We start from the raw sequence: 24,992 nt of genomic DNA, 5'->3' as shown, positions 1-24,992 counted from the left end.
GCCTTCCTCTCCAGTACCTGCATCTCTGCCCGGAGGGCACGTAGCACCTGGAACAAATGCTGCTCTGCGGGCTGAAGGCATGCCTCCAGCTCCGCCAGAGCAGCCAGCAAAGACAGGAAGTAAACCAACGCGGAGCCTACCTGCCGGCAACTTCCTGTGGGCCTCCTCCTCTGGCCCAATCGGGTCTCCCCCCTGCACGCGATGGACATTCCTTGGTCCCGCCTCTATGCAGTCATTGGCGGGCACGCAAGACACACCATCCAATGGCGTGCCTGTCAGGGGGAAGGACTTCTGGTCCGCAGCCATCTTGCCTCCCCTTCTGCGGTGTTGACGTGCTTGCCAGCAGCCTTGCTGTTGCCAGCGCCTCTCGAACTGCAGCGTCTCCTCCTCCACAGCCCTCGCGACTGCCGGCATGCTGTCGGAGCCCCGCAGACCGGCATGTGCCCGCCACTGCTGCGGATCCGGCAAGTCCCTGCCTGTGAAAGAAAAAACACGCTCAGCCCCCACAGGCGGGCTACCGATAGGCAGGGAACTCACCTTCCCGGACTCGTCCAACTGAGGAAACGTCCTCGGCATGGCCTCTCTTGACGCCATGCTGTCCCGGGCGCCTCCGGCCACGGCGCGCATGGTGGAGACCGCTGCCCCCTTGTCATGCACGCTGCCCACCCGCATCAGGTTAAAACGGCCTTCTCGCGGACCCCTGGTGGTCCGTGGGGTTCCTTTACCACGCAGGGCTGTGTGCACGTAGCACCCGCGGCACTTGGGTGGGGTCCCCTGCTGCGCCCGGCCGTCCACAACAAGATTTTGTTTTTCAGGTCCCCGCCTTGAAACAGGCGGAGCATCCTGCTGACTACGCCAGATGTGGAGCCGACCCGGACACAGACAGTCGGACATGTTGGTTTTTCACCACCACACGTTTTAATTACAATATTTACAATAGTTAATGGTCACTAAGACCCAGTCCAAAAGTGCACAAACCCCAACACTCACAGTCCTGGCCACAAATGCCTTCTTCTTGGGCCACCTGCACTCTCCTCTCTTGCCTCGTTCCTCTTCCACCCGACTCCAGCCCTGAATGAAGGGAGACGGCCCCTATTATATTCTCCTGATGAGCTCCAGGTGATTCCTGACACTCCTTCGTTGGCCACGCCCCATCATGGCAAAAGTGCCGGCTGTTCTCCCAGCAGCTCTCCGGGTGTCCTCTTAAATCTTCCCCCCAGCACTTCCTGGTGTGGCGGAAGTGCTGAGGTAACAGGTCCCCAAGGCATTGGGTCACCTCCTGGTGGTGACCACAGGCCCCTACAGGGTGGGGCTTCCATGCCCTCAACCCGTGGCCCCCAAAGCAACCAGGATGGCGGCCCCTACATGATCCAGGGTGGGCGCAGACCCACATCCAGTCCCTCATGGCGTCCCGGCCGGGTCGTTGCCCCTGGCATCCCTGACAATATATATATATGTATATATATATATATATATATACTGTATATATATATTTTAGAAGACCAGCCCAGCCACAGACAGACACAACAAAGCCCAAAAGCGAACACTTTTTTATTTTACAGTTCTTCTGTACACACAACACAGTGCACCAACCAGCCACAATGGTCATTCCTGTCCTTTTCTTCTCTTATCTGACCGCCTCTATTCCTCTCTCTTGCAAGCTCTGTTCTCTGCTTTCCAACTCCAGCTTCCCAAATGGAGTGAGGCGGCCTCTTTCTACTGCATGTGGAAGTGCTCCAGGAGCTCCTCGATCAACTTCTGGCAGCACTTCCAGGTGTGGTGGAAGTGCTGCATGCCATGGCTCTGGATCTGTCCAGGCGCCCCCTGTCAGTGTGCCACGGGCCCCAGTAGAGTTGAGCTTCTAAGCTCCAGTACCATGGCCCTGATGTAAACCGGGGGGCTGCCCTCTTGTGTTCTGGGGGAGGTACTGCTGGTGATATGTCCTCTCCCCCAGTCCTCAAAAAGGGCGTCCCGACCGTCTATTACAAAATATTTATATATATATACAGGTATATGCACAATTATACACAATACATTTTCATTTTACTTTTGTATAAAAGTAGCAGTGACTTACCTTATTCAGTGTAATTCAGAGTAATGGAGCAAATCAGAAACTGGAAAAATATTTAATAGCAGTACAAATGTATTTGTAGGTGAAATAAGATTTTTTTTTTAATTGAGTGCAACCTTTCAAACTTTATTTTTAGACAATTCCTTTCATTTTGATTGTGCTCTGCTCTTTGGAGCCATCATAATATGTACAAACGCAAGCAAAACATTGTCAGCTTGTATTTTATTATAACACAATGTGTGTGTACTGCGATGGGCTGGCGCCCTGACCGGGATTTGTTCCTGCCATACGCCCTGTGTTGGCTGGGATTGGCTCCAGCAGACCCCTGTGACCCTGTGTTAGGATATAACAGGTTGGACAATGACTGACTGACTGACTGTATTTTATAGATAGATAGATACTTTATTAATCCCATGGGGAAATTCACATAATCCAGCAGCAGTATACTGATACAAAGAAACAATATTAAATTAAATAGTAATAAAAATGAAAAAATAAAAATAAAAAAGCAGACAATAACTGAGTAATGTTAGCATTTACTCCCACGGGTGGAATTGAAGAGTCGCATAGTGTGGGGGAGGAACGATCTCCTCAGTCTGTCAGTGGAGCAGGACAGTGACAAAAGTCTGTCACTGAAGCTACTCCTCTGCCTGGAGATGACACTGTTCAGTGGATGCAGTGGACTCTTCATGATTGACAGGAGTTTGCTTAGTGCCCGTCGCTCTGCCACAGATGTTAAACTGTCCAACTTTAATCCTACAATGGAGCCTGCCTTCTTAACAAGTTTGTCCAGGCGTGAGGCGTCTTTCATCTTTATGCTGCCACCCCAGCACACCACCGTGTAGAAGAGGGCACTCGCCACAACCTTCTGGTAGAACATCTGCAGCATCTTACTGCTGATGTTGAAGGATGCCAACCTTCTCAAAAATTTTATTACAAATTGTTTCCCAAATTGTTGTGTAGCAGTATTACTTCTAATACACAATATTGTATATAATAAATAATGATTGTATGAAAGTAAATAAAGCTTGCATTACACTGAATGACTTTTCCAAGGATTTTCAGTCATAATCTTTATTTAAGTAATATTAGGAATATTAAGAATGATCAGTGAGTTGTAGATAGTTTCAATGCTTGCCTGTTATTATCAGTTGTATAAGGTGACTTTTTAATGTTTTGTGTTTGATGTACCAAAATGAAAAAGAGATTGTGGCTCATTGTGGTGGACTCAACTTTAATTGACTGTCAAAATGACTTGATAGCAACAAATTTGAAACCATATAAAGTCACCAAGGAATTGTGTAATCAGTCATTTGCTGTGATTCCTAATCATATACTTTTAAAACCCTTAGAAAATAAGAGATTTAGCAACTGATGTCATTAAAGTAAACCTGCTTTATGACTAGAATCTATGTCTAATGTTGTAGTGGGATACCTCAAAGGACTTGTTAAAATGAGGAGATAGGTGATAACATTTTGGGAGTAGAGCATCCTTCCTTTATCAGACCCACTTAATCTGGCAGAGTTAAGCAGGAGCTCAAGTCTGTCCCTGCAGCTCTGGTCATTTGTCAAAAGCCAGGCAGGCCATTGCATGAAACACTCAATCACTCATATGAGTATAATTTAAAGAGCATTTCATTAAACTGACACATCTTTTAAGAAGAAACCAAGAAAAATAAACAATTCACGTGCATAAATAATGTGAAGATTTCACATAGTATTGATAATTACCTGACTGGAGTCTGAACCCGGGACTCTCGCCTTGCCTTAACTACAGAGCCACTGTGCCGCCAGGGAGAAATATTTTTACAAGAGCTCCTGCCTTTTTAAGGATTTGGTTGTAAGAATGTTTTAAATTAAGTGAATTATTTTGCACATTATTTTATCACTTTTATTTCTTCATTAGATTTTGTACTGTCCATAAAAATGTCTTGAATTATTGAGTCAGACTACAGAGAAGAGCAGTAATCTGAATATGACTCAAGCCATAGGCATTTTTTAGGTTTTAGACAAAAAGTACATTTAACTACATAGATAAAATGTGCTCTAGAGAAATAACATTTAGCTCAGCTCCACCAAGGAGGGAACATTCCTTTTTCATTATTCTTGTTTTTAGTGTTTTGTCTCTGCTTAGGAAAGACAAAATAAACTTCAAGCATGTAAATGTCGTAATTACCTGATGATGTGACTGAAAAATCGTATTGACACTTATCAATTTGTTTCCAAAGTTGTTTTTTCTTATCAAGGATAATCTTTTTACAGTTGTAGCTAATCTTTAATCATATTTTTCATCTCTCTTCAATCTGAAATTGGAATTTCCTGTGCTTTATGAGGTAACAAACAGTTTATTTACTGGAGATAAGATTTGGAGCAAAAAGTGATTTCATTTGTAACTTTTTTCCTCTTATTTACGTTAGTAAAATCTGAACTTCTAGTTGAGTTCACTGTTCTGTATTTTGGTCCCTATGTTCTGCAAATTACTCATCAAATGTTTTAAACTTCATAGTCTCCTAAATGCTTTACAGTCACGAGTAACAGAGTTTCTGAGTCTGATCTTGCCTATTTGGAGTTTTCACATCCTCCATTTTTTTCCTGTTTTTGTACATGATCTCTGGCCTCCATGGACATCCCAAAATATCTGCTTATTAGATTAAATATCAACTCTTAACTTGTGTGATTATAAAGGAATTAGTATATCATGCAATTCACTATCCACAATCAGACCTTGCCTTCTGTTCAGTGCTACAAGGTTAGGTTATCTCTTCAGTAACCCCTGAATGTAGTACTAGGTTGTTGTACCGTGTTAGCCATTATGAATGTAGAGAAAAGCCAAGCAAAATGACACCTTTTATTGGCTAACTAAAAAGATTACAATATGCAAGCTTTCGAGGCAACTCAGGCCCCTTCTTCAGGCAAGATGTAATCAATTACATTACATTACATCTTGCCTGAAGAAGGGGCCTGAGTTGCCTCGAAAGCTTGCATATCGTAATCTTTTACGTAACCCCTGAATGTAATTAATAAAATAATTACATTTTTGTACAATTACCTTGCATCCATTAAATTGTTCTTGCCATGATGCTGCATTACTGCATAATCTCATGTATCAGACTAATCAGTGCCTCAGGCCAAAACTGTCACATACATTACTACTACACTCTCATCTTTACTGCATGTACCTGTAATCTCAGACTACTTTAGTTGTTTTCAAGTGGGGCCAAATTGAGTGCAAATGTGATTAAAAACTCAGAAGAATCTCTTTATTAAACATCCCATCTCATCTCTTCTTCTCAACTGTTTTTCCTGGTGAGGGTCATGGCAGTATGTTCCAGGACCCAGGCTATGTGTAAAGGTGATACCATGATACCATATTATATATCTAGCCAATACTTTTCCTCCTACTGCACCTGCTCAGGCTCCTTCCCCAAAAGAGAGGTAATGTTTCAAGTTCTCAAAACCAGTCTGCATTGCCAGGGTCTAGTCCATCTAGGTCTTTCCCACCTATACCCGCCATTAACTGGTATTGCAACTTAGCATCACACTTCATCTTACAGTTGGTGAGCTCACAAGAGCTCCATATTGCTGTTTCATGCTGAGCCCGGCCAGAGGACGCCTCATCCAGGCCTGGTGCCAGAAGTGTAACCCTATCCCACGCTGGGTACAATGTTTTTCATCTTGTTCCTTCATGAGGGTCATTGTGAACCATTCTTTGTCAGACCTTTCAGTTCAAACCTGTTCACCAACGGAGAACCTACCAGGAGCATAAAACTCCAGAGGATCTGGCAATGAGCATCATTAAGGTGCACAAGCCCTGCTGCCACATCAAGGGGTCGGCCTGGTGTGGAGTAGTCAAAATTAAAATCATTTAAATTTAAAGACTATCAATCAGTACAGTTCATCATATTATGACTCTTGAGAAATTAAATTTGTTTCACATCACTATGCCATGCAATCAGAAATTCCTGAAAAAATGTGCTTTGTGACAATGTTTAGTACAATATAACACATGAAACACTGCTGTTTGCAACTGCTTAATCTAGAAAACATCCACCATTTTCTTACCCATTTATCCTTTTTCAGGTTCATCAGAATGTGGGGTCTATCCCAATGGGACTGCACACTTCTGGTCAGCCAGATCACATTATTTACTTTATTTTAACGTGAAACAAAATTAAGGAAGGTCTCTTTATCAGATATGTTATGTACAACAGTCCAAACAGAGTGTTAGTGTTCTTCCGTTGTTTTTCACTGAAAGTTATATTCTGCACATATTTCTCATACATTCCTCCAACCTGCAAAATCAAAAGGTGTCGTTTCCAGTCAATAATATCTTTAGCTAACCTTTTTTTTAATTTGGTGGTCAAATTCAAATATATAAGAGTTAACTGGCCTTTAGAGTGACCAGCACACACCTAACCTTCTGCTGCTGCCATATAGCTCTCGAAGGCCTGTATTCACTCAAAGCATCAGGTTTCCTTCAGAATCCCAAAGAAGTGCAAGGTAAGCAGACATTATTACCAATTCTACATTCCTTCTCTCTTTGAGTGTGGCCATGTGTCTTGTCCTGGGTGAGGTTAGACTGAAGTTCTCATTCCTGCAATAGACTAAATTGACGCAGAAAATAAATTGGAGGAATTGGTGGATGGATGAATGGATGGATGGATGGATGGGTAAATGGTCTGTGGATATTTGCAACAGATAAATGATGCTTGGAGTCATATTTTTTATTATTGTTTTTACCATTTTATCTCATGCTTCAGTTCAGTTTTGTTTTCCATTTTCTACTCGTACGTCTGGCACATATGCAAGTCCCTTGCTGTGCAAAATTAATCTGTGACAAATGTGATAGCCAAATGGGATCAGATGCAGTTTGGCTTGAAAGTCTTGGATGATTTTTCAGTCTACACAAAATTTGATCAAGACGACGATATTAAGTTGAGCTTGTGTCAAAACTGAACATGCTTTCCAAATGCTTGATTACTATTGGTAATTTGAGAATATGTTTTAAATTCAGTATTTAATGTAATTAGTATTTTACAGTTCAGTTGAAAACTAATTAAAACATCTTTTATAGAAATGTCCTCCTGTTCATTTCTACATTCAGAAGAAGTAAACATTTGAATAGTTGTTAGTATGAAAATAAAGGATTTAAGGTGAAGGAATGGAGGTGCAGCAGCTAATATGGGTGAATTGTTTCACTTCTAATCTGGAGTCTAACCTTATCTGGATTTTCCTTCAAAAAATGTGTTTTCATTCTTCTTTACATTGATTTTAGACCGACAACTTTCACCAGCAACAGTGGTTATGTTTAAGTCTGCCATGCCATGGGCTTCAGCAGTCAATGCGTCATTACTGGATGAAATGGATATGAAAGTGAATGAATATTGTCTGTGCCCTGTAGTGGATTCATTTAATTAACAATAAATATGCATATTGTAAAAAAGGAAAAGTATGTCCTGCAAGCATCACAGTTTACACATACTATATATTAAACATTGTTATTTAATCTAAAAATTAATTGATTGATGCATCAACCCAAGTATCAACCCTGAATGGGATTTTGGCCTACCTCATGGCACCTAATAATAATAATAATTATTATTATAATAATAATAATAATAGTAATAATAATACATTTTATTTATATAACACCTTTCCCATGCTCAAGGAGCTTCAATATGAACAATTACATTCATTCATGCCCTGTGGTGGGCTGGTGCCCTTCCGAGGATTTGTTCCTGCCTTGCACCCTGTGCTGGCTGGGATTGGCTGCAGCAGACCCCCATGACCCTGTGTTAGGATATAGTGGGTTGGACAATGACTGACTGACTGACATTCATTCACATCTTGTCCAGTCAATGCATGCAACATAACCTCCAATTGTGGGAGGAAAATGAAGAATCCACAAAAAATCCTTGCAGACATGGCAGCATGTGTCATCATCACAGAGTGACCGAGCTGGGTATTCAAACAACTGTGTCACAGTGCCATTCTGAAGGTAAAAAAGTAACCATCAAATGTATTTCTCCTGAGTAAAACATTTATGTAGTTGCAGTCATCAAAACAGAAAAGTAATTAATCCTGCTACCCACATCTTTGAAATTAAATGCTAGAATCCATTTGAATTACATTTGCAGTTAAAAAATATCAGTTTTTCCTATTTGCTTACAAGTGGGGTTTGCATTTTTTATGTGTGTTAGTCATTATATTTAATATATCAGAGTTTTCAGAAGGCATGATGGTAATGTTACAGTTGACTTTCTCTTTCGCATATCATGGGGTGAGTGTGAAGCTGAAAGATTAATGTGTGTGTTATAAATAACAACCAATATTATCTATGCACATGCTGTTTACTGGTCTGGTACTTGGTGTTGACATGATCTATTTTAAATGCAAAAATATCCTAAACACTGGAGTTAGTTAACATTCTGAAACACTTTTTCTTCTAATATGATCTGAAAACTCATGGATCACTACATTCTGTTTTGGTAGTGACCTTACTGAATATATGTTTTGTCCAGTCTGTGTTTTAATACATGTAGAAAATGTTTGCACTTGATTTGCATCTTTAAAAGGATTTTTCAAAGCAGTTAATAATACTGATGTTCACAGGAACCAAACAATTAAATAAAATACCATGAAATGAATTAGAACCAACTCACGTTTATGTTGAGGACAAAAGCAAATCAGAAAATAAAGTGTACACTATGAAGTACAATCAATCAAGTAAATTAGATTGCAGTAGGAGTGCATTTTCATTTCAGATGATGAGCCAAGGAGAACCTCACAATGAAACTAAGTCCATTAACCTGTTTTTTTATGTTACTTTTTCATTGTAATCTCTGCATAGTTCTCTTTATTTAAACACTGCAGTCCAGTTTGCATGTTCATAGACATCTGAGACTAAGACTTGAATGCATGACTTCTTCATTATCAGAGCCAAGACAGCAACCTTTCACCCTGGACTTATTGCCATATCTTCATCTAAAACACTGTGTACTCATGTTTAGAATGAATAGTTGCATCCTTGCCATCTTCCTTACATTTCCTTTGTTGCTAGACCTTTGGTCTAGGACATCTCACCTAGAATATACATTATAAAGTCCTGGAGCCAAACTACATACAGTAGGTGATATGCTGTATTTGTTTTTTGAAGACTGAAGAAGACTAACATAGCTATAAAAAGTATTCTTCTGTCTTGGAAATATTCACGTTTTACTTTGTTACAACATGGAAAATCCATCCATCCATTATCCAACCTGCTATATCCTAACTACAGGGTCACAGGGGTCTGCTGGAGCCAATCCCAGCTAACACAGGCCACAAGGCAGGAAACAAACCTCGTTGCAGGGCACCAGCCTACCACAGGGCACACACACACAAAGGACAGTTTAGGATCGCCAATGCACCTAACCAGCATGTCTTTGGACTGTGGGAGGAAACCCATGCAGACACAGGGAGAACATGCAAACTCCATGCAGGGAGGACCCGGGAAGCAAACCCTGGTCTCATAACTGCGAGGCAGCAGCGCTACCTACTGCGCCACTGTGCCGCTCAACACAGAACATGATCAAGGTCAATCTCTTTAATATAAAAATTAAATGAAACATTCCACCTCTCCTTTCAAATGAGTTGTAAATGAAAAGTAGCAAATATGTAAATCCATTAGAGTTCTACCCTTTATCTTTTGCCATCTTTATACAAAGTGACCACATAATATTAAGCAAAAATATCGAGCAATCAGTTGACATCAGCCTGAATTAAAGAAGACACATGGATTCGGCTAGATATGACACAGAGATTTCGACTATAACGTTTTTGCCACATTGAATGCAAAAGATCTTTGTCGCAGAGATGCTTATTTGACATTAGATCTTGTGACATTAAACTGAGGTGCATGCACTGCTTCAATGAAAGGAAGCACCTAACTGAAAAAATAACTATGTCCTGTGGCATTTAAATGTTGCTCTACTTTTTCAAGGAAAACAATGTATGTTGTGAAACATCTCCTCAAATTGTTAACACTGCTCTACCAGCTTGCATTCTTAAGTGTTTTCTGCATATCATGGTTGTTCTATCCATGTGAAGGAGCAGATAGAACATTTGTAAGACTTGGAAATACATCACCTTTCCTCACCTAATGGAACACCATTGTCTAGTTAGATGCCTCTCTCAGGACCTCTGTTTTACTTAACTCTATTTCTTTTAAAGCACCCCTTTCATCAACAATGGGTTTCCAACAAGACTGCCATTGCCTGGATGTTTTTAGGTGGTAATGTCTTGCATAAAAATCTTCACAGCATTACTTCCTGATACTATAAATAGGACTAAGATTTTGGTGCAAAAATGTGCTTTTTGAATTTATACAATTAGTTCAATGAATCCACCTGTCTCTAACTAATATACATTTCTTGAAAGTCCTGTGATGGGTTAATACAAAGCTACACCATAATGATGAAGGACCTTTTAAGGAAAAGTTGGTACAAGGTTAATTATAAGGAACAATCAAATATAACAAAATATTCAAGGCATTGGAAATCCAAAGAATATTAAAAAAAATAGAAACATGTAACAATTGTGAATGATATTTATATTTGAACTTTGAGTTTCCTTCACATGCAAGACAGAAGCTGACACTGGGACAGGACTGCACTCTTTGGTGATTTGTTTAATCTCTGTAAATATGTCTTCACCTTATAGTTCTTTTGCATTTTGCAGGACACAACGACTACATGTGCCCTGCTACGAACCAGTGCACCATTGACAAGAACAGGAGGAAAAGTTGCCAGGCCTGTCGTTTACGAAAGTGCTATGAAGTGGGAATGATGAAGGGAGGTATGGAACTTGAAGATACTGTATTATTACCTTATTCAATTTACAGTTTGCTTTAAACTTTTTATTTGAAAGATTCTCCCAAAAAAGCATAGCTGAAGCTTCACAAACCTGTCACAGCGAATTTAATAGCAGCTTAGATGTTGCATTTGTTTTAAATTTCAGTCGGTTCTGGAACAAGCTATTCACCCATATTTGAAGCCAGTGCTTTAACACAATAAGATCCTTCTGGCCAAGTTAGCTTTTTCATTATTTGCTTACTTTTATTATGCCTATAAACCTATCAGTCAAGACAAATGATTTAATTCAAACATTTGAAATAGCCAGATCACTATTATTGAAACAGAACACACACATTTTTATTGTTTGCACATTAAAGTCACTATTTCCAGAGAAAATGTACTTTTTTGGCCGTCCACCAGGGTAGAAATTTGGACAAATGCAACTGTAATAAATAAGAGTTTAGTAAAAACTTCAAAAACACACTTAGTTTATAACTTAGTAACTTGCCATCCAATTTGTAGTTCTTTTACTATGGCTTAAAAGTGACCACAACAACAGTACTAATATCTTATACAAAAATGGACACAAAGATAAGAAATTAAAAGTATCAATTATCCAAAAGAATTACCAGGTAAGATAAACACTTTTAATGATTCTATAGTTGTTCAATAAAAAAGAGCAGCCAGGAAAAATAAAATCCTGTGTTTTATCAATTTTTATGAAGCTGTTTTACAGTTTTGTACCTGAGAAGCAGGTATGTTTATGTGAAATTTACCCTTAACAAGTTTCCAACTGTGTCCCTGTGTTCTTGATAAACTCATTTTAAGATAACAGTGATGGTCAACTGTAGTAATACCCTTCATAATTTTAACACTTTCTCCTCTTAATCTCTTAATATTCTTTTGTTTAAACTAAAAAGGCTCAGCTCTTTTAAGCTTTCTTCATAACTCATCCCCTGTAGCCCCAGAATAAGCCTAGTCGCTCTACTCTGGACTTTTTCTAATGCTGCTTTTTGTAGACTGGAGACCAAAACTGCACACAGTACTCCAGATGAGCCCTTACCAGTGCATTATAAAGCTTGAGCACAACCTCCTTGGACTTGAACTCCACACATCGTGCTATATAACCTAACATTCTGTTCGCCTTCTTAATGGCTTCTGAACACTGTCTGGAAGATGATAGTGTTGAGTCCACTGTTACTCCAAAATCCTTCATATAAAGGTATACTTTTGATTTTCAGATCTCCCGTTGCGTATTTAAATGGGTCAGCTTAGTTAACATGAGTTTGCTAAATAATAAAATAATAAGACCTGGATTTAAATACTGAGAGTACTGTAATATTGTTCACTGATCTTGAGTTTGTTGACAATGCTGTGATCTTCATTGAGTCATTGGAGGCTCTGATTGGGGCTCTCAAGAGACTTAGCGAGGAGTCTGAGTGCCTGGGCTTGCGAGTGTCCTAGATAAAAACTAAGATCCAGGTATTTAATGACCTCTTAGGCACAGCCATCAGCAGTGTGTCTGTCTGCAGAGAGAGTGTCGACCTTGTCAAGAGTTTTACTTACCTTGGCAGTGACATTCATGTCTCTTGTGACTCTTCCTATGAAGTCAATAGATGGAATGGGGGAGCAGGTGGGGTCATGAGGAAAAGGGTGTGTAGCGCTCCCAATATCTATGCAAAAGGACGAAGGTCCAAGTCTTTAGAGTCCTGGTGCTTCCTGTCTTGCTATATGGTTGTGAGACATGGACACTATCCAGTGACCTGAGACAAAGACTGTACTACTTTGGTACTGTATCTCTCCGGAAAATTCTTGGGTACCACTGGCTTCACTTTGTGTTGAATGAGCGATTGATCATGGAGTCCCGAATGAGGCACATTACCTGCATTGTAAGGGAGCATCAGTTACAGCACTACGGTCATGTGGTGCCATTCCCAGAGGGTGATTCAGCTCACAGGATCCTCATTGTTGGGGATTGCCCACGTAACACCTAGCTGTAGTAGATAGAGGGTAATTTCTGGAGGGTGGGACTGTACCATGTGTCTGCCTGGAGGGGTTGCCAAACGGGATTCCGAGCTGTTTCGCCATGTGGTGGGTGTGACAACGTGCTGTACCAGTGCATGCTCCCCAACTTGACTTGACTTGATATTGTTCCAGTTTATGAGACAGACTTTGAAAGAGCAAAGATGTAATGACTTAAAGAATACAGTTAGTATTTTTCACGTCAAAGTTATTTCTTCAACAATCACGGTATATATTAATTTTTCCTAATGAAACTATGTTCTAAAATGAAGCATTTTTTTTATAAATTTTAAAAATGTCCTTTACAGTTCTTACACTTTAAAATGCAAATGAAGCACACAGGGGTCCAATGTGAAAACAAAAGCCTTGAAATTTATGAATCTGTCCACTTTGAAGCAGCAAAATATTTAATTTAAGAAAATGCGCCACCCATGTTACCGAAGCATGCTTGTGAAAACAAAAGTAAACTGGAAATAATTCTTTTTATCACAGAGTATTAGTATTATTTTCTAGAAATAAAGATACATTTTCTGTTTATTTGTCTGCTCCCAGTAGCCCTTGTGGGTAGGGTTTTGACATTTACCCCAGGAGCACCCCTAATACTAACAGATATACTGAATCATGCGGAAACCCATTCCTGCTGCTCAGAAACATGTATTGCTTTATTTTGCAATTAATACTGATTATTTCACCTAAAACTACTGTAACATAGTGCACATTGCACATTAGTCTAGTGACAGCTAGTAATAGAGTGGTTCAGCATGCTTGTTGTGTGCAATTATGTGAGAAGAACAGAACAGACATTCTAGATATACATTTAGTTTTTAAGATAGGAAGTGTGGTAGTGCAGAGCTGGCATTCCTATCTCAAAGGACTAGGGTTTGCATTTTCTCCCAGTGTATTTTCAGATTAATTGCTATCAGTCAGTGTATTTAACAGCGGAGGATTACATGCTTTAATGCTAAATACTGCAAAGGTGTCAGTAATATATGTCAGTTACAAAAATTGATTTATCTTTTTTGTGCTGTGAAGTAAATTAAATCCACACCCATTTTTCCTGGTATGTAGCTTATTATGTATGCCTACAGAAAATAGATGGTAATTGACATCTGGGAATCAATAATACTGCGGTGGGTTGGCACCCTGCCCTGGATTGGTTCCTGCCTTGCGCCCTGTGTTGGCTGGGATTGGCTCCAGCAGACCCCCGTGACCCTGTATTCGGATTCAGCGGGTTAGAAAATGGATGGATGGATGGAATCAATAATAAGTACATTAACATTAAGTTATGCCGGTAACAGAGCTGAGAGAGTATTTTAAAGTATATACTGGTGAAACATGGGAAGGAAGAAGAGTAGTGAGGTGAAGTGCACAGTCAGTTTCCATTTAAAAAGGGCTGAATCTCATAAAGGGTGGCATGGTGGCGCAGTGGTAGCGCTGCTGCCTTGCAGTTAGGAGACTTGGGTTCACTTCCCGGGTCCTCCCTGCGTGGAGTTTGCATGTTCTTCCCCTGTCTGCATGGGTTTCCTCCCACAGTCCAAAGACATGCAGGTTAGGTGGATTGGCAATTCTAAATTGGCCCTAGTGTGTGCTTGGTGTGTTTGTGTGTGTCCTGTGGTGGGTTGGCACCCTGCCCAGGATTGGTTCCTGCCTTGTGCCCTGGGATTGGCTCCAGGAGAACCCCATGACCCTGTGTTTGGATTCAGTGGGTTGGAAAATGGATGGATGAATCTCATAAAAATGTTTTCTTTTTTGCTTTTTTTTCCTTTCTATGGATACGCTATTTCACAATATGTGTACTACCGCAAGATGCGGATCAATACTTCATTAAACTCTTGGCTTAAAAAATTGTATTCTGTAAGATTTACGGCTTTTGTTTTCACATTGAACCCTGGTTCCCATCACCTCTATTTTAAAGTGCAATAGCAAGCTAGGAATTTTTTAAAATTTATAAAAAATGCTTCACTTTAGAGAAAAATTTCATGTGGCAAATTAACATATTTTACTTGACAAATACATAACCTTGACAAATACATAACCTATCCTTTAAGGATATATTGTTGTACACTTAAATTAGGAAAGAAATTTAAGGTGCTAGTTGAAGATCTTTTGTTGCTATGCAAAGGTTTACTCCATAAATTTGATCATCCCACACCTACAATAGTTTGCTAATTAGGCTTAATAACTTCCACTTACAATTATTCAGTTCTGGGTTTTTCTCTGTCCTCAATCTTGAACTTGTTAAGTATTCACAAATTCTCCTTGGTTCACCTACTTTGTTACTGATTTTTCACCCTTGACTGGACTTTGAAGTTGTTATTTTTTGTTGTCATTGTGCCCAACTCTCATCTTTATGTTTTTGTTGACTGCTCTTTAAATGTACCTGTCTACTGTTCTAGATATTATGCTTTTTTACCTGTCTTTAACTTTTGTCATAAGTACTTCTGGCAACCAAGTATCAGCCAGTTGTTATTTGGAAGAACTTATCTTCTGTAGTATCCGTTATTGGATTTTACCAGTAGCTTTACAGCTGTAAATGCACAGTACATATTTAACATGCATATAATTTTACAAAGGCTACTTAGTGGCCCAGTGTTTTGTACTGCTGCCTCATGGATACAGTGTTCTGACTTTGAATCTAGTTTGCATGTTCATCCTATTCCTACATTGAGTGTTTTCCATGTACTCCTGTTTTCCTCTGTTATCCTAAAGACATTCATGTTAGGTTGATCGGTATCATGTGAGTGTGTACATGAGTGTGCCCTGACGTGTTCTAAATTGGCTCCATGCAAACTTGTTTGTGAGTTGGCTCCACAACAGACAGAGGCCTAGCCCAAGTGTAGGCCCTGCTTTGCATACTATACACTACTGACTGGTACTATCCATCCATCCATTTTCTAACCCGCTGAATCCGAATACAGGGTCACGTATATTGTATTTTACAGCTGAATTTCAGAATTGTGCAGTCTAAGAATATTGAAAATATTGTAATATACTGATATATTATTGGCTTTAATTGACAATAGCTGTAGTGCACTTTAAAGAATATTCTTCTTTTCTGACTTTATTCATTAAGAACCGTAAAGTTTACTTTTAAGAACTGAAATGTAGGTTCTGTTGTTTGTCTACTACCAAATGTAACTCAATAATTCAGAAGGCCACTGTGCTCAAGAAACATTAAAACAATCCCTCATACTGTAATGCTGAAAAAAACACATAGTGAACATTCCCCTAAGTGCATGCATATACACAACAAGCAGACACATTTGAAACTAAAGGATTAACACAATGTAAAAGCTTTCTGTAATCAATGTACATCCAGATACCCATTCTGCCATGTACTCTGCCCACATTAAGGGCCACAGCACAGTTAAGTGCTCTTAGTAGACTGTGGATAAATTAAGTGACGCACAAAAAAGACCATGGTATATTTTACAAATGAATAAGAATGAGCCATAACATTTTTGTCTGCAAGGATTGAGTCACAAAGTAAGTATTGTGTTTTTCTTTGTCATTGGCAATTTTTAGATTAAAAATATCATATTTACAAATCTCTGTAATAAGTGTATAAGTTTAATATGTCACTGTGCTCTGTGCAAATATATTTTATAAATCTGCCTTTTTCTACTCACATGCACAGTTGACAGAGAGCCAGATCTAACACAGGGGCTCATCATATAGAACTGCTAGGCAAGCAGGCAAGACAGACAGAGACAACTGGGAAATGGGCAGTCAGACTGAGGACTGTTGTATACTATTTTTTGTCTGTCAAAGTCAGCATGAAACTGCATCCTCTTTTGCCTTGGAATGGCATGATTCTCCTAAGTGGGGGCTTGCGCATGAAGAAAGAACATTGGAACATTGCCCGGCACACCTTTGAAGCCGATGGATGGATGAAAGTTAACGTCATCCAATCCTGAAAAGCCTTCCACCACACCACGAAAATCGCAGACTCTACACATCGGGCCCCCACTCCCGAACTGGGTTCTTGCCATTGGCTTCCTTCATCTGTTATGCAGTGTAAGCCGTCATTAAACAAAGCTAAGTTATTTCTCCTATGTGATTTCTTACAGTCGTATCACAAAGGGAGAGGTATCGCCTTTTATATTATAGCTACAGTATATAGTTTTCGGGTTATGTAACACGCCGCAATTACAAAAGAACTCATTAAAACAAGGGAGCTAACATCCCCTGCATGAATACAATCCCATTATTTCCAGTAGGAAACCTGTTCCATTGGGCACTTTAGCAAGGCCCCTAACCTTAAAATTTCTCTCAAAATGTCATGCAAAAAGATAAATTCCCCTTGGGGACTAACCATATATTAAATTATATATAAAAAAAAAATCAACCACACTCTGCAGTTCTAATTATTCTTGTTCCCCATTATTCTGGGAAATATTATAACAACAACAACATTTATTTATATAGCACATTTTCATACAAACAGTAGCTCAAAGTGCTTTACATATTAAAGAATAGAAAAATGAAAGACACAATTATAAAACAAAATAAATCAACATTAATTAACATCGAATAAGACTAAGGTTCAATGGCCAGGGGGGACAGAAAAAACAAAAAAACTCCAGATGGCTGGAGAAAAATAAAATCTGTAGGGATTCCAGACCATGAGACCGCCCAGTCCCCTCTGGGCATTCTACCTAACATAAATGAAACAGTCCTCTTTGGATTTAGGATTCTCACGGAAGGGCTTGATGATGATGAAGGGCATTTCTGAACAATTAGAAGTTTATCATTCTACAGTGACAAACATTACTACAAATTGAGAACATTCAAGATGGTCATCAGTCTGAAAATCAACTAGTATGACTCTCTGAAAAATCAAAAAGAGCCCAAGAGTTATATCCAGGGATCTTCTGATCTCAGTTAATATGTTAAATATTACTGTTCATATGCATACCATCAGGAAAATGACTGAGTAAGAATGTTTTTCATGAAAGTGTAGCCAGGATAAAGCCCGTTCACGGCTCATCTACCTCTGTGGCACCCTTTCAGCGAGACTAGCATGATTTTTCTAGCATTTACTTTTCCACCTTGAAAGGTCACCTCCAAGGGCTATTATTGACATTATTGAATACTAATGCATGATGTAAACTGTTATCTCCATTCTGTAGACAATTAGGCAACAATCCCTGAAAAAATTCCACACTTACAATTACTCAGTCTTTCACTACATTTGCTGAAGAGGCTCATAGAGAAATCTGAAAAATTGATGGCGCTCTAGTTATTTCAGTCATGGACCACGTAAAGCATTTGCAGCAGGGAAGTGACACATAGATATTGCTACATCATTCTATATTAACATGGGAACAGTGCCTGTTAAGGTATTCAGTGAGGCTATAAATGATTATTAAAAAGCTGATTTAAAATTGCTATAATTCACAGCTAAGAACTGCCTCATCATATTATAAGCTGGAGTAAATGTCTTCTGAGAAAATTACTAATTTCTTTATCTCTCTCAAAGACATTGTTCTTGGTTCTTTTATTACCCTATTCGTAGCAAAAGCAACTCAGCATGTGCAATAAAATTGGATAATTCGCTTGTGGCACTTTAGCCTGTTTCATCATGATTTGGCTCTATCACATAATCTGCCCTTTTCATTTTCTCAATATTTATTTTTTTATCATGTGTGCACATGATATGATGTGATGATTAGCATTGTGAGCTTAGTATTGACGTTGAGGTGACCATGGCTCTTTCAGAAATACTGTTTTATCTCTTTAAATGTGGAATGTTCTATTGCTTTTAAATAAGTTGGACAAACTTTTATGTGGCATGGCGAGTCACGGACTGCTCCTGGCACTGCCATTTGTTTATTGCAGAGAACCAGCTCAAATGTATTTGGGATGCTATTTAATGCAGGACAGTTTTCATCTGATATGATCAGACAGACCGGTAAAAGCAGGAGATGGTCTGGAGACTTATGAAGGAGATGCAAGCACATTTCAATAAAAGCTGTAAAGTGTGATCCACACTTTGAAAAACTGACTGAATTTGTCCATGTTACTGCCTAGTAGTGACTACATCATCCTGTTGATGTTTATTTTTAAATTCAGCAACAGAATGATGAGCAATTCTAAATCAACATCCAACAGCATTTTCCTTTTTCAGACACAACAGCTGGACTTGCATTATTCAAATGTTAGCACCTTCAAATGAACATCTGGACAGGTCTGACAATGTTCCTGCCACCTGTAGCCCTGTTTTTGATTGCAGCAGTTCCCCAGTATCCAAGCCAGAAATTTATATGTGTGTTTAGGGGATTGTTTGTTTTATTATTTATATATTATTTATAAATATCTCTTTCTCTCGCTCAAGCTTCTGTAAAGTTCTAATTTCCCCTTAAGGACAAATAAAATACATCCATCTATCTATCTTTGATAAAAAGTCCAATGTAGTATAATACGTTCTTTTCAAATGTATTGTTATGTATGCAAAGTACAGTGGAATTCTTACATGCACACTAGACCATACAAACCACGCTTCCCCATTGGCATGAATCACATTCCTTAGGCTATGTAAAATATAACAACACAGAATGTAATAGGGAAAAATAGTCAGTGCTATAATCACCCCACACTCTGGGTTCATGATTTTGGTTAGGTAACCCTATATAAAATCACCAGGATTGGCATTACAGTGTTTTTATGCAACTTAGAGTAATTAGTATAAAGCCTGTACTAGCTTCCATTTGGAGAAAAGAGTCAATGCCACAAGTATACGGGGCAAGTTGCATGTGAAGAGCACAATACTGGAAGGTGGCACATTCATGGATGACTCTTCAATGTATGAAAATGTGACAATAGATAGTCAGGTTTCTTTTTTTGATGCTAACATGCATCTAATACTGTATTTCACTGTCAATGTAGCGAGAAGGGGCTATGCAAAGTAGACCTTGATTGTATTTGAGGAAATGTTTAAGAGAAAAAAATCATATTGTTATGATTCTGACACTGGAAGAGCAAAAATAGGCAAAGCCTTCAAAATGGCCCACAGACAACAATCTAAAAACTTATTTGGTCTTGCCAAAAATAAGTCTCACCCTAGGGGAACCTGACCCTATGAAACTGGAAGGTTTCAGACCTGTCTAAGCCCCAAAATGGGGAACAGGCTTTTAAAGTTCAAAATGCAAAGAACGATCTTAAATATCTCAAAATTTGTCTCACAAGAGGGAGAACCATAAAACTCTGGCTTGTACAGAGACACATCCCACCAGAATCTGTATAAAAGAAGACTTATTAGCAAAAACTGCAATACTGTAATTGGAAAATGTCTCTACTATAAAGGAAAATCTTGAGATGAGAGTATTGCCAAGCGATTTTTTCAAGTCCTACAAGACAAAACTATTACCAAGAGATTTTATCAAGTCCCTTCCTCCTCTCAACCTTTTATGGTTAATGGCCCACGCCCACGGTCCTCTCACCTCTCATTCATGTGAATGCTTTTGTCAGACACAGTTCCTGCACTCTAAGCTCTTAGAAATTTTTACGTTTTCCTCACTTTAAGTTCCTAATAAAAGAAGAGTTACTATGTTCAAATCTTATTGAAGAATTTCATCCTGAAAGGTTATCAACAGAAAAAATGAGTACATGGGCAATCCTAATACCAAGAAACAATGTCAAACGAATTAACGTGAAAATTGGCGATTGGTTACACGGCAAATTGGTTAAATGTGTATCGATAGACTATGCTGAAACAGTTGGAGGTGATGGTGTGAAAGATGAAAACATCAACTTACAATATCTACAACCATTAACACCATCCGGTCTTCCACTGGCCGAATTACTGTTGAAAGAAGGATGTATTGTAATGTTATTGTAGCAAACTTTAACAGGCGACAAGAAAGGTAATGTAGTACATCTTCCGCGGATAACATTTGACACCAAAGGAGATCTTGATATGCCATTCATATTAAAACATGTACAGTTTCCCGTTAGAATAGCTTTTGCTATGACAATTAACAAATCACAGGGACAAACATTTGAAAAAGTCGGTTTATTTATTAGAGAGAAAGAAACGATATTCAATTACGGGCAGTTATACGTTGCGTTTTTACAATGTAACCCCAAACACGGAATCAAAATTCAATGCGATATTGATGAAATGTTAATTCCAAATATTGTTTTTACTGAAGTTTTACAGTAAAAGTGTTTAAAAAGTATTTGTGTTTTAATATCACAATTAATGAAACATAATTTATTATGTTGTACTATTTTTATTATGGTTAATTACTCGCTGTAATGTAAAATAGTTAGGTCTGTTACGCATATGTAATAATTCCCATGAAAGTAATAATTTGTTTAAATTGTACATCCGCTTCCCCATACGCGAGTGGCAGAGCTGTGAAGTGGCTAGTGCGTAGCGCCCACCTGGGGCTTGGCGAGCGAAGCAAGAAGGGGGCAAAGCCCCTTAGTACTCGAAAATATCAAAAAGGAGGAAAAACATATTGAGAAAAAGGCAGTTCTTAGCAAACAAATCCTAATACGAAAAACAGACATCAGAATTTTTAAAACAGTGGCGGAAGTCACAAAAACCAGTAAACAGAAAGCAGGAAATAATCAAAAAGATTACGTCAGATTAACTCAATGCAAATCCAAAGACATAGTTTAAAAACAAAGAACAGGTTCATAAATCCAGAAAGCACAAAAGGCAATAGCAAAGGCACAGTAAATGCAAGAAACTCTCCACTTCCTAGTGTGTTTGAAATGAACTGTCAGGAACTATGGAGGACCATACCATAAATAGGGTGGAGGGCCGTTTCTGGCAGTGATTGACAGGTGGACCCACCCCTTAGTGAAACCACCCATGAAACACAAGGGACATAAAGGCCAGTTCGCTTTACAAATAAACATAAATAAAAATATAAATAATAAACAAAAGAAACATTAATACAAACAAATGATTCAAAATTAGACAAAACATACCAGAAATACCACTGTGAACCACAGTCAGGGGAGAAACATGACAGTAAGAAAGGGTGAAAAGGAGTAAAACCTTTTATTTTCTACACTTAGTGATCAACAGATATAATAAGGTGTTCCTTTGATGTCACTATTACTGCTTTGAAGCTATCTTGTCAGAAACTTTATGATAATCCTCAATTTTCTTCTTTCATTTGGGAGAGTATAACAAAGACAAAAGTAATGAAGCAATTCCATGTGTTGATTATTTGTGTGTGTAGATGTATGTTTGGATATGTGAGGGTGTGTGTGCGCCACAACTTGGGTGTGCAGATTGAGGGGTTGGATTCTGGGTCTGGTCACTGTCTTTGTGGAGTGTGCATGTTCTCTCTTTGTCTATATAGGTTGTCTTCATTTACCTCACACATTCCTAAAGAGTTTGACATTGATGAGTGATACACAGTTTCAGTGAATTCAGTGGGTTGTGCCAGACCATTGTTCTATCCACTTTCACTTTATGCTGGGAGCCAGTGTTGGAAAAACAGATTTCAGAGATGAATATTTTTTCTTTATTGAGTCAGGATGCTTTGTCTTAGTGGTGTTGAAATGCAAAATATTGCACCACAGAGATATGTTCAGTAACCTTACCTTTGCACAATATTTAATGCTTTGCATTTCATAACCTAGTTGTGGCATATCAGAATTAATGTATTTCGTTTTGCCTAATACAAATAAACCTGAAGAATGGTGTTTACTTTTTTGTGTAGCTGGATTTATCATCTCAAAGATTAGTGGCTGTGACTGAATATGTATTTAGTAAATGTAGCAGTCATTGCCTAAATATGAACAACTACATCCTACATCCTATCAAATCAAACCTAAAAATAACAGATTTCATCTTTGATTATGATTTGAAAATGTATGGAAGTTAACTGAATGAATAATGATGGTGCCTTTCTGTTTGCTTTGATATGCCGTTTGCTCATATAAAATAAGGGACAAAACCTTGGCCGGGATGTACAGTAATATAAAAAAATGGCTTCTTTACAAATAAAATGCCAACAATATAAAACAGACACATCTGAGCCACCTGATAATGCTTTAGTGATAATAAAATGGTAATGGTAACATATTTCCTTTTTTCCTGAACCCTGAGGCTCTCTCATTATCTATCTTATACCCCCATTCTACTAACACAACTGCCATTACTGTTGCTCTAAGTTTTCTTCCTCAAACACCAGACAGTCTTTTCTATTGTGTTTTTTGAGGTCCACAGTTTCCCTAACACCTCTCAAAGGCATTGCATGAATCACTTTCAAACATAGTTCTGGAGTTGTTAGAACCTACTTTGAAATTGTGTTCTGTGTCCCAATTAAGTATAATGAAGCTACCACCTACTAGTGCTATTAAAACTCCAGGCAGATGTACTGGACCACTTGTCTCTCTCGTACATAATGGAATACGCCTTCTGATAGCAACCAAGAATCTACAACTTTCAGTGGCCTAAAACCTTACTAAAAATTCTTGTGACCACAATCCACCCGTTGGTCATAGATGCTAAAAATGTTGTACTGAAAAATATTGCATTTGACTTTTCGACAATAGTCATTTTTCTTTTAATGACATGGCTTCAAAGTCACTGTATTGGAAACTTCACCATTTTATTTACCAAACTTGGCCTCATTATCTTCTCTCCTCAAAGACTGAACAACCAGTCTAAATATCCATATTCATCTTCTTCTGTCCATTCTTATTTTCTCAAGTGTATAAAATCCTTCAATTTCCTTCAGGTACTGTCAGCATGAAAACACACTGTAACAGCAGAGCACTGTCAAATGATATGCAAGATACAATATATAAGGTCAGGTTAATTATGGTAAATATTAAAGTATCTAAGTTGCTGAATTTGAATCTTTAAGCCAGGAAAGTTGAAAGAGTGTTGTCTGAAAATGGCATACAATGCAAAATGCACATGCACATTTTATTTATGTACTTAAGGCAACTAAAACTAACAATTTTTGGTGAATTGATGGTAATATGTAAGTACAGTGTATTAAGGAAAGATAAGGAAGCAAATGAGGAGGGAAAAAGAATACATCATCTGGGAAAAATAAAACTAGGGAGGTCTGAGGTTCTTTTAAAAAGACAAACCAAGATCTATCCGACCAGGACCTGCCAAAACATTTCATAATATACCAGCTGGCTTGGTCTACCATAAATCGTGGACTGTTGTTCTAACATTTAAATCGAAATGCTGAAGTATCAATTGGTATTCACAACAGAGATCCATGACAACACAGTAATGCCCTGAATTAATTCCATTTCATAATGTAAATTCTGCTGAATTTCTTAGGGTCACTGATCCTGGTTGAATGAGATTTGTGCTCACAATCGATAATATCTGGCATCCCATTGTAATTGTTTTGAACACTGATGCAGAGTTTCACTGTTCCTTTTTTGTTGCATCTGCCTCAAGTGTGGGGATTTTCATGTCTTCGGACTCATTTGCACGTTGTAATTATGTTTGACTGTCTCGTCTGCTGCCTTCTTCTTCATCGGTGACATTTATTTTTATTTGTACGCTTTGCAGCATCTCTTTCCAATCCTTCCTTTTACTCTTCAGGCAGTTAATTTCTGTCTGAAGTGCTTTTTTCATGTATCTTTATTCATATCTGACATCACTTCTTGCTTCAAAATGATTGACAAGTTCATCAGAGTGTTAATTTGAAAGCTCTTTTCCTTGAACTGGCCTTATCTGGAAGCACACTTTCCTCCATCTCCTACTTATAGCTGTTGATCAATTTTGTTTTTTATTTACACAATTTATTCCTGCTCTGCAGATCAATAGAATATTTAATGGACCTGGATTAGAGTAGTACCCCTCTATCTTTCTTCATTTTACATTTTTTTTTTATTTTCCTTTATTAAAATATATGGCCTGTTGCCCCATTCATACAGCATTTGGTGTAGGATTCTTAACAGCAGTGTTAACGTTTGCAATGTTCCATCTGTTGGAATGAAAAAAATCACTGCATTACTACTTGCATCACAACGTGAATCCCAATAAATGTCATCTTGTGAAAGTTCATGGCAAATATGCTCATCAAAGTATAACTGTCAGAAGAGTAAAAATCAGTTTATATTAA

The 24,992-nt window shown here is 38.5% G+C and overlaps 1 protein-coding gene across 3 annotated transcripts in view; it reads left to right on the top strand.

Annotated features, from left to right (window-relative positions):
* Window positions 1-24,992, top strand: part of esr1 (estrogen receptor 1) — a 286,150-nt gene that overhangs the window by 117,558 nt on the left and 143,600 nt on the right. For all 3 annotated transcript variants that reach the window (XM_039747800.1, XM_039747799.1, XM_039747798.1), the window contains one exon: window positions 10,790-10,906. In XM_039747800.1, the coding sequence (XP_039603734.1) occupies window positions 10,790-10,906 (117 nt within the window). The remainder of the gene's footprint in view (window positions 1-10,789; window positions 10,907-24,992) is intronic.

The sequence above is a fragment of the Polypterus senegalus genome, chromosome 3 (assembly GCF_016835505.1).
Source record: "Polypterus senegalus isolate Bchr_013 chromosome 3, ASM1683550v1, whole genome shotgun sequence".
Classification (NCBI taxonomy): domain Eukaryota; kingdom Metazoa; phylum Chordata; class Cladistia; order Polypteriformes; family Polypteridae; genus Polypterus; species Polypterus senegalus.
Note: the sequence above shows the minus strand (reverse complement) of the source record. Positions and strands in the feature narration are given on the sequence as shown.